Source organism: Mastomys coucha, unplaced genomic scaffold, assembly GCF_008632895.1.
Source record: "Mastomys coucha isolate ucsf_1 unplaced genomic scaffold, UCSF_Mcou_1 pScaffold22, whole genome shotgun sequence".
In the NCBI taxonomy this organism is placed as follows: domain Eukaryota; kingdom Metazoa; phylum Chordata; class Mammalia; order Rodentia; family Muridae; genus Mastomys; species Mastomys coucha.
The window spans coordinates 220,325,457-220,342,251 of NW_022196905.1; the positions used below are offsets into that span (position 1 = coordinate 220,325,457).

A 16,795-nucleotide genomic window follows, 5' to 3' on the forward strand; every position below is an offset into this window, starting at 1 on the left:
ACAGGTGTTTTAAAAGTAATGACTATTTTCTATTAATCTTACATTATTTTTATATTCCTATAGAATTTCTATGGATTTCAAAGAATTATTGGTAGAAGATGTTGTTAAATTAGAGGAGAGTAAAGAAAATGTCACTTGGAAAACTGGAAGATTTGATTAGTGGGTCACAGAAGAATTCAAAACAAAGCCAGAAGCAATTAAGTGTGAGAATGTAGGTCATGAGAGATGTTCAGTTTCAGAGTACATGCCTCCCATAATTTAAAACTCATTGAATTTCCAACTGTACAGGTTTGAAATACATTATACTTTAAAATTATGTTCTCACACTGTAATTGAGTAATTGTGTGAGACCTTTTGGTTTTGGCATTCTTGGAGAAACCTCTTGTACTCCTTCCTACACAAAACTCAAAAGCACAAAAAATTGTCTGATTAAAAATGTGTACCCCAAATCTTAATATTAAATGCTGTTTTATCATCAGTCTTTAATAATGGAGTGCTTCAATGGTTCATGATTGTCATGTACATTTTTAGTACCTAAATGCATTTTGATTAGCATTGTAACATTTGAAAGCCATTCACATAAAATAGTTCTGTAGGAAGTACAAAAACTGCCTCGCTGCCATGATAATCTGGCCCAGCCTTAAAAATATATACATTCTTTTCTTTTACATTTTCAGATTTTTATATTTATCTGTGTGTGTGTGTGTGTGTGTGTGTGTGTGTGTGTGTGTGTGTATGTGCACGCATTCATGCCTGCCAGTCTGTCTTACTGTCTATCTGTCTGTCTATGTGGGCATGTTTATGTCACAATACTCATTTGGGCATTAGAGGATCCCACACAGGAATGGGGTCTGTCCCTCCACTCTGTGGACTATAGGAATGAAACTCAGTTTTCAAAGAGAGCGGCAATCACTTTTACACAGGAAGTCACTTCATTAGCCCCAATCTTTTTCTATTAGAAAAGTCTATACTTAGTCAAGTTTCATGGCTGCTTATGTACTAACCCAGTACAATCCTCTTCTTAAAACCACTTGCTTCCTCTTTCAATAGCCTCTTCCCATATGTGTGTCCCTCTTCTCCATCCATCCTTTTGCTTAACCTAACTAAAATCAATAATACTAACACGTAAACATAATATAACCTAGCAATAATTTCTTTTCTATATGTCTAAGTGAATACTTTTGGCAGTAGATCCCAGATCACTGGTGGTGAAAATTCATTGTGTGTCTTTGAATGAACAATTTTCTATCCAGTTTGATGACCTGCTTCCCATTGTTCTTTTGGCCCTTTTCCTCCCTCATTATATATACTAGTGCTAGACCTGCGCTAAATAATAAGGCTATCTCAAAGCATCAAAGTAATGGGGAGAGTGATAGAAACTTTATAAAAAACAACCGTAATGTTTCCATAACAACACTATGTGAGGATGCCAGCCAGGGTGCTGCCTCTCTGGTTGCCCAAGCTGTTGAAAGAGAATATTACAGTGATTTTAGTTTTCACCAAAGCATACCTTTTCTAGGTGTAGGTCATGTCCTCACATGCCTTTTGCCATCTGCATGCCCTCTTTTTGAAATGTAAATGGTCAAGTATTTCACACATTGATTATTTAGGTTGTCTTCTTGTTTCATTGCTGCAGAGTTTGGAGAGCATTTTCTCTATTTTAGCTTCAAATTCTTTTTCATACAGTCTGTACTGGAATCTTGCTCCTAGCCAGACATGTCCTTGTATCCTTATAACAACATTGTCTAAAGAGATAACGTCAATTTGATTAAGATCCTATTTCTGGATATTTCTTCATCTTTCTTCCTTTCCCACCCTCTCTCCCCATTACTTTGATTTTTTTGAGATAGCCTTATGATTTAGCCCAGGTCTAGCACTAAATTTGCCATTCTCTTGCCTTTACTTTCCAAATGCTTGCTGTGTTGTTATTAGCTTCCCTATCCTGATACTTTTCTCTTTCCATAGGCATGAATTTGGTGTCACCTGTTCTGGCTCACAATCTCCCTTGCATCATTTTTATAAGTTTTAGTTCCATGAACTGTCTTTTACTAAAAGTTGTGAGGTTCAAGCAGAATTTTGTTTTTATTACAAGTAAAGATCTAATTGTCTCAGCACCATTTACAGAAATGGTTCTCCATTGCCTTGCTCATAACTTTTCCAGAAACCAATTAAGCATATTGCCTGTCTCTTCTTTTATTTCGTTTTTACTAATGCATCTGAGCTGTATTCATAGCTGTATGGCTTCTATGAGTTTCTAGTAGCAGTCAGTTAAAGCCACTCTTCTTGCCTTCCTTCTCAAAGTCATTTTCTCTGTTCTGTTTCTTTTGCCTTTCCTTGAACTTCAAACCAACTCAAAGAACTCTCCAAATATTTGCCCATAGATTTTGGTTACTATCATCCAGACTCTATAAATCAGCATGGGGAGAGTGGATAGTTTTACTAATATTCCATCTTCTATTCATTTATCAAATTGTGTCTACTTATCTAGACTTTTTGATTCATGTCATTGGTATTAATAGGTTTGATGAATAAATCCTTTTTTGTATATTTGAAAGAGTTATGTTTAAACGTATTTATTTTGAGTCTCTTATAAACATATTTAAAACTGTTTTCCAGATGTTTTTGGCTAAATGTTTGTGTTCCATCCTTTTGTCTGGAGACTCATTTGTCTGGAATCTGTATTCTCACTCCTAGTCTCCAAACGATGTGCCCTTTGGCTCTAACCCTCATATTTTTCATCCAACTGCATCGAGACCTTCCTGACTATCTGAATTCTTGACTTGTCTCAGCATCTGTAGTCTCCTTCCCGACCTCAGACCCCCAGCCTGGAGTGAGGTTTGTAGTCCATACTCAACATTAAGAGGCCTTTTTCTTCTCATTCTTCTTTTTCATGACCTTGCTGGCACTGCCCTGTGTCCCACAGCTTCCCTTGTTGGCTCTCCATCATTATGATTTGCTCACTTTTTACAGTAGAATTTCACCCTCTTTCTGGGGCTACATGGTGGGAGAACAGAGATGTAGGAGATGTGAAGCAGATCATTCCACACAATTAAGATCTCATCTTTCCCTAGAGAAGTTCTCCTCTTATGGTTTGTAGGACATGTGAGTTTTAGAGCAGCCTATGTGTTTCTGTTTCATCTGCTTTCATTGCTGCTACCCACCACTGTCATAGAAAGATTATGTGGGCCTAAAGTACAAGAGAGAGAAGAGAAAAAAGAGATTTTCATTCATTTCGTAATATCAGGATCCCTAAATCCTATATCCTGAGCTAACACTAGAGGTCTGGACTCTGTCTCCACTAAGGATAATCTCTGAGGCTGGGCCTGTGTTTGTCTAGGTCAAGGAAAATCAGATGGGAAAATGGAAGCTCATAGATACCGGTTTGCTGATATTTGAGATTCTGGCTTTCTCCTCTCATAGGACTGTGTTATTTACTTTTAAAGTCCTCAAATACTGTAGCTGATCATGCTTTCTGCATAGACACTGTAGCTCTCTCAGTGTGTGGTAGTAAAGTAGCCCTCTGACTTGCCTACACCTGCAATTCCACCTGTAGCTTACAATGCCCTGTTTATAGCAATGTTACTCTAGTTGCTTCAAATTCCTGACACAGGTGTTTCTATCAAGTCAGCCTTGCTTCCTCACCTTGTTGATCAATATGCCTAAATTCAAGGAAACTATTTATGTTCCACGTTCACCACAAAATTCACAGCTTTTCAAATAAAATTTAGACTTTACTATCTGTTTTAGTTGAGTAGAGTAAAATTTGCTTCTGTTTATTCGTGTAGGTGGAACTCCTTATTCCTACTTGGCATTATTTTCAGCAATAAGAGACATTTACAAATGAGTGGGTCTGAAACATGGATGGCCAGTATTTCTACAATGTGCCCAAGCTTTGTAACAATAATTTTATAAATATGTTACTAATAACAACAGTAGTCATTATTATATAATAAAGTATACTCATACTCAGAAAATTTGGACTGTGTCTGCATAAATAAGGATGCTTTACAATATCCATGTTCTATAGCTGGAAGAATTTTAGGAAACATGAGTTGCTCATTCTTGATCACATAACTATGTATTGCACAGAAGGCTATTGCAGTAGCCTTGAAGCTTGCTACTCAATGCTCATTGTACTGTCCTCAATGCTCTAGGGATTCTGGGACTGGAAATGTGCCATGGATGGTGAATGTTTGTGTATCATGATCAAAGTCATGGTTTTGATCCTCAGCTCTCTTTACACCAGGCATTTCAGCATAGTCCTCTAATCACAGCACTTGACAGGAAGAGGCAGGACAAGCCGAAATTCACACTCATCCTTGCCTACACAGTGAGTCCAAACTAAGCCTGGAACCTGTGAGACCTTGTCTCACAAAGAAACAAGGGTCTGGAATATGGCTCCACTCTTTTTTTTTTCATTTTAAAAAATTATCTTTGTTTAGGTTTTTTTAAGATTCAGCACACATATTAAAACTGATCAACATAAAGTAAATAAGACATTAAACTTGACATCTTACATCTCTCTAAACTCCAACAGAGAATGACAGGATGGCCACTGTTACCTGAACTTCATGCTAGTTAAGCTGTAGACGAGCTACCTGAACAACACATGGGGCACACGAATATGCAGAGGCAGAGGGCACGCTAGCGGGTAGCTCACTCCTCTTCCTTGTCAACATCTACCTGACTAAAGTTGGCTTTCTTTCCAAACAAAATCACAAATAAAGTCTGTGGAGACATCTCAGGGTTCATCTGAGCAGACATTCTTCCAAAGGAATGCGTTCCAGCCTGTGTTGCCTGCAACCTTGTCCACTCTTAAGAGCACATGCTGCTCTTGCAGAGAACTGCAGTTCCCAGCACCCATATGAGTTGTCTCACAGCTTCTTATAACTATAGTTCTAGGGAATCCCAAACACTTGTCCAGCCTTTGAGGGCACTGCCTACATGCAAGAACTCACACACACACACACACCTAGGTACACATATACCCCCAAAATAAACAGGTGTATTTTTAAGAGAAGTGACAATTGTTTAGTGATGAGGTAAATCCACATGAATCAAAATGCAGAGTTTTCCATAAACTTGGGCAGTGGACTATATTGTTTAGCCAGTTGTTTAGATTGAACAATGGCTAGCAGGTTTTTAATATGATAAACAAATATTAAATTATACAAAGAAGGGTGTGGGCAAAACCTGGTGTGGATGGGATGTTAGAGAAGGATGCCAGGGAAAAAGAGTGTGTTCTTCCTGTAGAGCAGACAGGAAGTGATAAAGCTATCAAGATGCTGTGTAAGAGATGGACACACTTAAAGGGGATCAGAAAGTAACACTAGGGTTTGGACTTGAAGGCATGGAGGGTTTGGTTTAAAATTTATAAAATATAAAATAGTGATATCAGAAGAAAAAGGAATTTGGAATTCTAGATTGGGAAATCAGGGACAGAGCTTGTGTAGGGGATTATGTTAGAGCTTCATAGAAGGGGAGTGAATCATGTAAAATTTCTGGGGGAGGGGTGAGTCTATGAAAAGATAAAACCCCCAGAGATAACACAATAGAGTGTGTAGGCTAAAGCACCCAGACCTACTGGAGCTATTCCTTCAATACTTGTTCGGAAGACTTCTGTGTTTATGAATATTCATGTCTGTCATACAGAATGCAGATATCTTCAGTTATCTTCCTACATGGACTTCTTACTTCCATACAACCCAGGTTAATCTCACTGTCTAATTATATGAACCAGGGAGCCTCACCATGCCTGCTACATATGGCCTTTGTTTATTTTCTTGTCCGGATGAGATTTTTCATTTCCTAGCTACACACGTCTAGATGACTTAGATGCAGAGCCTGTCTTGCAGCTGCAAATCCCTATGTGTGACACTGGAACTGCTTGATATTCACCAAGCCTGACAGTGCTAATGATGGCTTTCCCTGGATGTTTACAGAGACATTTGTTAGTTTGCATTGCAGTGGCATTTCCAGAAGAGAGAAGTTATTTACATTTTGATGTTTAACATCTTCGGAAGTATTTTTCTCTTCTTTTTCTTTTTGATCTGTTAAAGAATGGCAAAATAGGTAGGGCAAAAACTCAGAGAATGCATGTCCTTAAAGACTGTTTTACATTTCCTTCTGTCTTCTGAAAACAGATGTATGTATGTTTCAGCCTCTGAAATTGAATATTTCATTAGGAAGCATTAGGGGGGTTATTTTAAAAGGAGGCTTTTAAGAGCCTCCATTAGTCTTGTACTCCATGTATCTGGAAGCCTAGGTAGGAAGGGTGTATAGATTCATGTTGCTGAAATCTCCCTTTATTTCTCTTCCACACCTTGTCATAGTTTAAATATTTAAGTCCCTTCGATGATGGAAAGGGAACTTGATATTTTGGTGCTAGCATTGCAGGGGGTGTGACTTTTCCCTCTCTATCTTCTCTTGTGTTTTCCTTGGTTGTAATGAACCAGCAGTGCAGCACATAAAAGGCATGATTTTGCCTCTTCATGGGCACGGGCTATTTAATGCTTCGGCCTCCTTTTATTGCCACATGAGTTTCTAGGACGTACAAGGATTACCATTGTATTTGGATCAATCATATTTGCCCAGTTACTGCTCAAGTTTGTCAGGCATTTGGATTGTTCTGCGGTAAATGTAAATAGGTAGGTGGATGATGTATAATGGAGAGAGATTGTATCTCATGCCTGGCAGCTTTCTCACATATATATCAACATATTGACCACTGATGTGTATGAAGGAGTCACCCAAGTGATCAGAGCACAGGGTTAGAGCGTCTTCCATTTTCTTTTCAGTAGTGATTTGAACTCTGTTTTTCAGTAAGTTAAATTGGACCCAGAAAAGGAGTATGCCTTAACCCAAGGAGCTAATCCATAGCTAAGCTGAGAGTAGAAGTGGAGTTTGTAGGTTGCTATTACTGTAGAGATAATGATACATTTTCAAAAGTTAGAATCTAATAGGGCTTCCATGCTGAAGGACTGTCAGGCTACAGTTACGAAAGCTTTGTCCTTCTGATCAAAATAAGCTGAAGGCATAGTAAACGTCACATGTGAGGGTGGATGTTGCTATACTGACCAAATATTTCTAATGTTTTTGGAAGGCATTGCTGAATGGTACTAAACATACTGTTGAAATAAAGGAAAATTTGAGTTTGGTTCTCAATCTGAAAAACAACAACAACAATAACAACCCATTTATCTTTAAGTCTTTAAGAAGTTTTTTGATTTATTTTTGTTTTCATTTGTTTGTTTTGTAACAATCTTTAGGTACATGAACTGTGGCCAACTAAGAGGGTGTTGATGGCTGTGCTCTAGGTGGGAAACTGTTGTAGAACAAGTAAGAACCCAAAATGCACTTTAAACTTTAGCCCAATTAGAGGGCTAAACCAGGTTTGGGGTGTCATGAATTCAGGTCTGTAGTTTATAACCAGGTTCACCTCTGTGTGCCACAAATCTCAGGAGGAAATGTGCACTTCTAAAAACTTCAAACAGCTGCCTATGTAAAGTGATTGGAGATGGAATTCAAACTAGAATTCTGAAGTATCTGTAGTCTCAGCAAGAGCCTTATTTTTATTCTACTCAATAGTTTAAGAAAGTCTGTAGGGCCATGGTTCTCAACCTGTGGGTCACAACCCCTTTAGAGGTTGAATGACACTTTCATAGGGGTCACCTAAGACAGCCTGGAAACACAGATATTTTCATTATGATTCATAACAGCATAAAATTACAGTTATGAAGTAGCAATGAAAATGTTATGATTGGGGGCTCAGCACAACACGAGAAAGTGCATTAAAGGATCACAGCAGTAGGAAGGTTGAGAACTGCTGTTATAGGGGATAAGAACCACCATTAGAGGGGATAAGATAGGAAACAGTAAGGGCAGCAAGTCATTGAGCAAGTAGCCAGAAGTTTTCAAAGGGAACAAAAGACCAGTGCTTCAGAAATATAAGAGTAACCACACACGCGAGTGTGTACAACCCCTGCCCCAACCCTACAAAAACATACATCCGCACACATACCTTGGGCACTGACTATTCATCTAGTATTCATTTAAAGAATCTCTCTTGGATTGCAAAAGTGAGTCATTTTTTTCTCCAGCATTAGGATTTTAAACTTCACAGCAGAACGAAGCTTCTGTATGCGCTAAGAGCATTCAAATACTCCTGAAGATGCCAGGAGATACCATCGGCTTTTGCCATAGTCTTTCTATCCATTTCTGCAACATTTCTCAGGAGAATTGCATTGAATGCAGTGCACTAATGAGCATGAAGTCTCTGTTTATGCCTGCTGCATTACAGCTGCTTCCATCAGGTTGAAGTGGAGAAGTAGCCACCTTCATCAAACAGAGGGCTGAACACCTTCCATTTATCATCTCATAGAAACCAGCCTTCAGAAGAATTGAGTCACAACTGAGGAAAACAAAGCTTCCCTTGACCTGCCCAATTCAAGTACATATATGTACCCATTGTGCCATAAATCCTTTTATTACTCAGCCCCAGAAGAAGGCGGATCATTAATCAGGGAGTTTGGTCTTCAGATGTAATGTGTGTACTACTTGAGGGAGAAAATTCAGAGTGTTATACACAGACATTGCATTTCTTAAAATTAGAATAGCTTAGTGTACTCAAGCCAAAAATGTTCAAATAATTGTCTTTAAGAATTAAAAAATTATCTTTGTGATGGGTAATCAGTTTCATGGGGAAATATCTACACCTTTCAAGGAAATAGTGATTGGTAGTATCTATACAAATAATAATGATTAAACCTTTTAACTACAGGTATTGAAGAATTATTCAAAGATATGCCATTTTATGCCTTGAAACACCTTGTTTTGACATATTCAAACAGAAAATGATAAAGTGAATTATGTGTAAAATTTTCTCAGAATTAGCATTAGTATTGTTTTCTATACTATGACAGATCTTACTTCACACACCCACACTTGAAGTTCACATACACACACATATACACACACACACACACAGTGAATATTTTTCTATTTCAAAACTGAAGTGGTTATTTTAATTCATATTGGTTATAAGAAGCATTTATTTCATATCTTAGTAAGACATTTACCATACTATTTAACAATAAATTATATTTTTCTGTGTGAAAAATGCATATTTTATTACAATGTGAGTTTGGTTGTACAAATATCACTAGGACTTTCTATTCCAGTTTCTTAGGTACAGTTTAATTGCTGCATTTTATTTTACTAGAAGAAAAACTGCCATGATCTAGTAGCATAATTGAGCATCCTTTTCACTTAATTTAGTCATTCTTTAATTAGCATTTTGATGAACTGTGTTAATTTTCTTATTTCTTTTTCTGACACCTCTTATAACAACACAGCCATATTCCCTAGGTGCTGGTTAAATTATATACAACATCAGTGCTCAGACTAAAATTAAACAAATTTCAGAATAGGACACAGTAGCCAAGATAATTAGTGTCTAACCCAAGACAGTGAGGCAGCAAGGCTCAGATCTCTGGCACTGCACAACCCTGCTTTCACAAGGCAAAAGGGCAACTATGTATCATGATGTTGACATTTACATGGTGTAATAGAGCCATTCATTCTGCAGATTTTCTTCTTTGCTTAAGAAAAGAAACTAGAGCATCATTAAGCATGGTGGCTTGCTAACTTAATCTTTAGCTTGCTTTATAGTTGCCAATCATAGATTTTACACCAATGAAGACTGTGATGATGATAATCTTGGTAATAAAATCAGCATCATCATTAAGTCTGGATGAGTCATTCAATGACTAATAAATGTGAGGCTGATGAAAACCTGGAGTTGCCACTTGGTTCCAGGATAAGTCATTTCTGCTTTAGATCTGCACCTTTGTCTAAAGAATGAGATGCTCCAAGAAGCACATTCGTTTGCCTCTACTTTATGCATCTCCACTTAGTTTGTTGTCACACAATTTTTACTTTCTCTCTTAAGAAGAAAAAATATTAAAGAATAGAATCACAGTCTAATTTTGGAGCCATGGCCCAGCTGTGTCAGTATACATAGATAGTTCTTTTCTGTTTTTCTTGGCAATACTGCTGTGATAGACATAAGCCTTATTTCACATGGTTGGGATAGAGGGACAACAGTTTATGCCATTGTAAACATTTTCATTTATAACATAGGGTTCATAATACAGTGTAGGGTTTTGATTTCTTGCATTATGTTATTCCCTCAGGATACTCCTGAGAGCCTTCCTGGAGGTCCTGTCTGTGGTCCTACCTCACGAATTCATGAAGATGGTATAATACTAGCAACATGATTTTCTGTGCATTAAGCAGCTCTGTTTAAAAGAAGTAATAATCTATGGTTTTCAGAAGTAAATGTTTTCTGGATGGATTATAAGAGACGTGATACTTACTTTAGTATTCCATTGACTTTTCGCTTGTAGAACCTCAGATGGTGGCAAAGTGGTCGGCACCATAGAAGTCAGCCTTGTGAAGATGGGAGAGATTGAGGATGGGGACACTGACCACATCACAACAGATGTGCAGGGACAAAAGGTAGGATTGCAGTCAGTTTGTTGCATAGATTAAATTAGAAATGATAAGCTTTGCCAGATGCCTGCATTGCCAACACCCTGTGGGGTTTGAAATCTCATTATTCAAAAGCTAAATGAGAAATCATCCTAGAATTGAAGTACAATATGTGCATTTCCTCTCGGAACCAGAATGCCCGTTTACTCAGAGCTGCGTGAAGCTCTATGCCATTCAGAAACACCGTTGTCCTCTGTGCCAGCTCCCATGTTGATATCATCTCTTCTCAGTTGGAACAAAAGTATTGATCATTGTTGCATTCTGTCATAATTACCCTGCATGCGATACAGGGAGGATTCTGGGAGAGTGACTGCCAAGAGTAGCCCTCTCTCTATTCCCAAAGACATCTTTGCAAAGAGATGCAATTTTAAAATTTTAATTTTATATGAAGGGAGGCATATTTAATAAGATCTTTTTATTTTATGAAATTGTATACACACAGACATACTCACACACACACACACACACACACACACACACACACACACGGGGCGGGAGAGACAAACAAAATAGGCACATAGGTTTGGAGGAGGTTCAACAACAGCAATATAATAAACAAAGTAAACAGTGTATTTGAAACCTAAGCCCAAGAAATGCCTGCACAGCCCCTTCTGCTTCTCCTTTCTTTCTGTTACATTGACAACACACAATATCAACGTCGGCCTCAATCTTTTCCTCACAAGTGCTGCTGCTTTACAGTAGTAAAACAATTGGGTACAGAGTTCCAGCTTTAAGACATTCCAGGAGTTTTATAGGAAACAATTTTATGTTATAATTTAAATAACAAAATACCTTTTCATAATGTAACATATGTTGTTTGAATTAAAAATGTTAAGCGATAAAACCTCCTGTGACTTATTGCTTCTTAACATAAAAATGTAGGATGTGTGTTAGTCAGGGTTCTTCTGTAAAGGAACACTTGAAACTGATAGAATGTGTGTGTGTGTAAAATGTGCGTATAGAATGAATATATATTAATATGTGCATGTGTTATAGAAATATATAAAGCATTTATATATACTTTTATATATTATATATCACATAGATAATTTTATATATTTACTGTTATTCATATATTATACAATTATATGTAATATGATTATAAGTGTGTGTGTCTGTGTGTCTGTGTGTGTGTGTCTGTGCATGTATGTGTCTATGTGTCTGTGTGTCTGTGTGTATATGTGTGTGTGTGTGTCTGTGTGTGTGTGTCTGTGTGTGTGTGTCTGTGTCTGTGTGTCTGTGTATGTGTGTTTGTGTGTCTGTGTGTGTATATGTGTGTGTCTGTGTGTGTGTGTCTGTGTGTCTGTGTGTGTGTCTCTGTGTGTCTGTGTGTGTGGGGGTCTGTGTGTATGTGTGTCTCTGTGTGTTTCTGTGTGTGTGTCTGTGTAGGTGTGTGTGTCTGTGTGTCTGTGTATGTGTCTGTGTATGCGTGTGTGTCTGTGTGTGTGTGTTCCTGTGTGTATTTGTCTGTGTGTGTCTGTGTGTGCATGTGTGTGTGTCTGTGTGTGTGTCTGTACGTGTGTGTATGCCTGTGTGTGTATGTGTCTGTGTGTCTGTCTGTCTGTGTATGTGTCTGTGTATGCGTGTGTGTGTGTCTGTGTGTGCGTTTGTTTGTGTCTGTGTGTGTGTCTGTATGTGTGTGTATGCCTGTGTGTGTATGTGTCTGTGTGTCTGTGTGTCTGTGTATGTGTCTGTGTGTGTGTGTTTCTGTGTGTATGTGTCTGTGTCTGTGTGTGTATGTGTGTATGTCTGTATGTGTGTGTGTGTGTGCATGCGTGTGTGTGTGTCTGTGTGTGTCTGTACGTGTGTGTATGCCTGTGTGTGTATGTGTCTGTGTGTGTGTGTGTGTGTGTGTCTGTGTGTGTGTGTGTGTGTGTGTGTGTGTGTGTATGGTATGGTCCAGGCAGGTCAACAATAGCTGCCTCACACTGAAGAGGCTGAGAATTCAGTAGTTGATTAGTCCATGAATCTGGACATCTCTGAAGTCCCATCTGGTGCCATAGGCCTGGAGGATTCCTGGGGAGCTCTTGGTCTTCACTAACTTTGGCATTCCAAAGAAGTTGTTTCTAATCTCTGGTAAGGACTGCCACAACAACAAAACAGATGAAATTCCCAGCAAGAGTGAGGGCAAGCAAGCAAAAAAATAAAAGCATGTTTCTTCTTGTGCATGTCTTTTGCTGGCTGCCAGCAGAAGCCCACATTCAGGATAGGTCTTCCTACATCAAATGATCTGACTGAGAAACACCCTCACAGGAATGTCTATCACATGACCTCATTTGTAGCCAAGGTAACAAACAAGATTAGCCATCACAGAATATGCTTGACAACTGACCCTTGGGAAATATCTATTTAGGAGATGATGTTTATCTAACAATTAAAAAACATTTATTTAAAAAAAATACCGATTACTGTCTTTCAAAAAATGTTTGCTTTCTCTGAGCAGGCTAAGATATTTCCTCTTTCTACAAACTGTGCTCTCCTCCCATGCTCTGGAAACATTATCACACTCTGCGGATTATTCCGAAGCTGCTTATGAATGTCAGGCCATGATGTGGTTTGGGCTCTGGTATTTGAAACCATTAGCCTGGGATGTAGTCTTTCCATTTCAGCCATATTCCTGGAGCATGCTACATAAAGCTCATCTTTGCCACTGCTATGCACATTCTCATGCTAACATAGATAAAGGATAATTAAAATTCTAAACTGGTCACCACATGCTAAATTGGACCGACAGGCCTGCCTGGACCAGTAGCAATCCACTAGGATCCCGGCTGCCAGAGCACCACTTCCCATTTCAAATCTGAGCCGCTATGCCCAGTCCATCTATCCCTTGAGGTCTCTTTACTGTCTGTTCCCTCAGCTAGCCTGTCCCTTTGACACTAGACCATCCCTCGATGAAGCAGTACAAACTAAAGGATGTCTTAGCAATCTGTCCTAGGACACCTCTACTTTCTCCCAACAGCTCACACAGCCCTAGACACCAGTTCATTGCTATGATAAGGTCAAGCAAAGTAAGGTAATTGAGTCTGTCTTGAGCCCCCTCTGGATTCTGCTCAGAGTTCATCTGCTCATGGCTCTAGGCCATCAAAAAGTTGAAGCCCTATAACCTGAGTGACAATCTTTTCAGCAATGTAGAACTTCTTACCCACAGTGTGCCTTGCCAAAGTACCACAGAATTTTTCTGAGCCAGCAATGTGGATTCATAACAGATGAAATTTTTTCTCTTTATAAAATGACTTACATTCTTGTGCCAATCCCTAAGAATATTTATGATTAAGTGAAGAACATATATTAAGATCTAAGATATACAATATTCATATGAGTTACATGAAAAGACATTATACTTCAATGATTCTCTGCATATTCTTAGAACAGCACAGTGTGAACCTTTCCATAGATCTTCCTGTTCAAAATTGTTATGAAGGATGGGACATAGTCTGCTGCTAGTGTTGACCTAAATCATATGTGGCTGACAACTGATAAAAGAAATTAACCAATCTAGGAGGTACTACTGAAAGAATTCCCCTCTTCATAAACAACATGATTTTGAAAGGTTGATGAGATTGCTTAGTTGAAATAGCACTTGCCAAACCAGCACTGGAGTAAGAACCCCCACTAGAAAGCTGAACATGGCTGTGAATAACTCCAGCACCGAGGACCTGGATAGACTCAGGTTGACTTAAAAACAGAAGTTTTCTTTGCTGCAGTTTCTGTTCTAGGTGACTTAGAAAGCAGTAACTTATTTTGTTATGGTCCTAGAGTATATAATCTTAAAATCAATATGCTAGTCAATTTTTAATTTGCTTTCTGGCAAAATATTAGTTGAATTAATTAGTTGGGTGGGGTCTGATTTTGTGTCATAGATCTGAATCTCCAGAGAACAGTGGATAGCAATTTCAAAAGGAGAATACTATTAGGTTGATATTATACCATCTGCTTTGTCATTTGGATAAGAGATGAGGAGTGAAAAGTCCACATTTTAGTGGCTTCTCTGACACAGAGGTGTTACGGGAAATACTTTAAAAAAAAAGTCAGCAACATCCCATGCTATACCCAGCTACTCTCTTCCCACAGTCTCTCTGCCTCTAGGCTAGCCCCGTGAAGCGACCAATCATGGTTTTCCCAGCTCCAGTTTGCTTGCCTCAGAGCTGCCTATACCTTCTAAGCCATCCACCCACTGTGGTCAGTGGTCACAAATCCCCTTATCCCAGTAAATCAAAACTTCAGAAGCTTATAATTAATCAGTAAGATTTATATATCAATAAATTCTCAATTCACAGGATGCCCAAACAATAATTTCAGAACCAATTGATAATGATATAAATTGTCCATCTAGATAAGACAAATTGTCCTATAATTATCCATCTCTTATAAGATATTTATAGCTACTTGTGGCTATTTAAATGCACATGAAATCTGGATCTTCTTCCTCTAGCTCCACCTTCCTTCCTTCTCCCTCATCTTTCTCTTCCTTCTCCCTTCTTCCCCAAACTTCTGAGCTCCACCTTCCCTTCCACTGCCCAAGCACTGGCTCTAGCCTTTATTTTACAAGTTAAGGTGGCGAGAAGGTTCACAAGAAGTCACCTGTGTATGTGTTTCACTCCTCATCTGCAACTCCTCCCAGGAGAGTGGAATTAGCCTCAACATACAAGCAACACCAGGGCTAACCAGAACAGAGAAGGGTCTTCTGTTAGGAACCACTGAGCATGACCAGGCGTCAGTGCTTCCTGTGGAGGAAAGTCGTTATCTCAGAACAGCCTCTGTCTCCGTGAATTTTGTATTTTGTTTTAAGGTTCCATGTAAATTGCACTGCCACATTCTATTGACAGTGCTTTTCTTATCAAAAGACAGTGTCTCAAAGCTGTATCTAATTATTTCATGGACAGTTGTCACAGACACACACACTGCAAAAGTGTTTTTATACCGGTCTGAGATAGTTTGATCTGTCTCCAGCAAATCTACATGACATATTGACAGGGTGATTACTGTGTTTGTAAGTGACTTAACAGCTTTGTGTAAATGGAAATGAGTTGAGTACATATTAGAAACAGGAGAAATTGCCTTATGTAGGTTTACTGCATGAGTGTCCAGTGATTTCAAGACTTTTAAGTTTGAACATCTCCACTCTAGCTATGCATTAAGGAGGACCACATGTAACTTCTAGTTGATCAGAAAAATCACTGAAAAGGCATAAAATTCATAGTAACTCTTCTGTAAAAGAAAAACTCAATAGAGTATCAGAAAACTATATTTTTTTGTCTAACAAATGAACTGAATAATGTTAATGATGTCACAATCAAGGCAGGATTTGATGTTATTAACAAAGACTGAATTGTTGCTTTCCTGTTCAAAACATTTAAGAAGTGTGTATTTTTTTATTATTCAGGATTCCATGTCTTTGCTTCTAGAAAGAACAGTCTCTGGGGAAAGGAAGAGGGGTGGAAATGAGGGTAAGGAGATTCATGTCTGAGCAGACAGGAAATAGTCCAAGGAATTCTGGGTCAACCCCCTGGGGGCAGTGATGCAGAGCCTAGCAGGACCTACAGACAGATAACAGCTTCCCTTAGACTCTTTCAACTGAAGAACATTCTAGGCCTTTTATTTGTTTTATTTTGTTCATATTAAACTATTAGTATCTGCCATACTTGCTGTGAAAATTCTCCCATACTTCCTCCTCTCTTGGGTTAGAGAGGAAGGAACATTAGTCTCTCACCAGCCCCTTGGAGCCAGAAGAATCTTGTTTCTTCTATTTTAGCTTCCTAGGAAGATGTGGGTGCGGTTGTTTGAAAACTCCCTTGTGCTATGATGGACCATTAAGGCCATGTCACTTTCCTCTTCTATAACTCCTTCTATGCAGAGAATTCTCAATTTCATATGTTAGAGACTCTTAATCATTGACTCTGTATGTACATCAGTTTATTTAAAATCTTCCTCTTTATTATTTCTATGTTTTTATTTATAATATTTTTCAAACTTTATTATTCACTTTACAGCCTGATTGCAGCCGCTTTCTTCTCAGTCCTACCCTCATACCTCTCCCACATTCCCCCCTCCCCTTTTCTTCAGAGAAGGGGAGATCCCCCCACACCCTGCATGGGTACCAACTCACCCTGGTACATCAATCAGCAGGACCAAGTGCATCCTCTCCCACTGAGGCTAGACAAGACAGCACAGCTAGGGGAAGGGATTCAAAGGCAGACAACAGGGTCAGAGCAACACACACACACACACACAAACACATACA

At 38.7% G+C, this 16,795-nt stretch overlaps 1 protein-coding gene across 23 annotated transcripts in view; it reads left to right on the forward strand.

Annotated features, from left to right (window-relative positions):
* The window catches only part of Inpp4b (inositol polyphosphate-4-phosphatase type II B), a 752,337-nt gene that overhangs the window by 518,789 nt on the left and 216,753 nt on the right, over positions 1–16,795 (forward strand). For all 23 annotated transcript variants that reach the window (XM_031340451.1, XM_031340446.1, XM_031340450.1 and 20 more), the window contains one exon: positions 10,407–10,518. In XM_031340451.1, the coding sequence (XP_031196311.1) occupies positions 10,407–10,518 (112 nt within the window). The remainder of the gene's footprint in view (positions 1–10,406; positions 10,519–16,795) is intronic.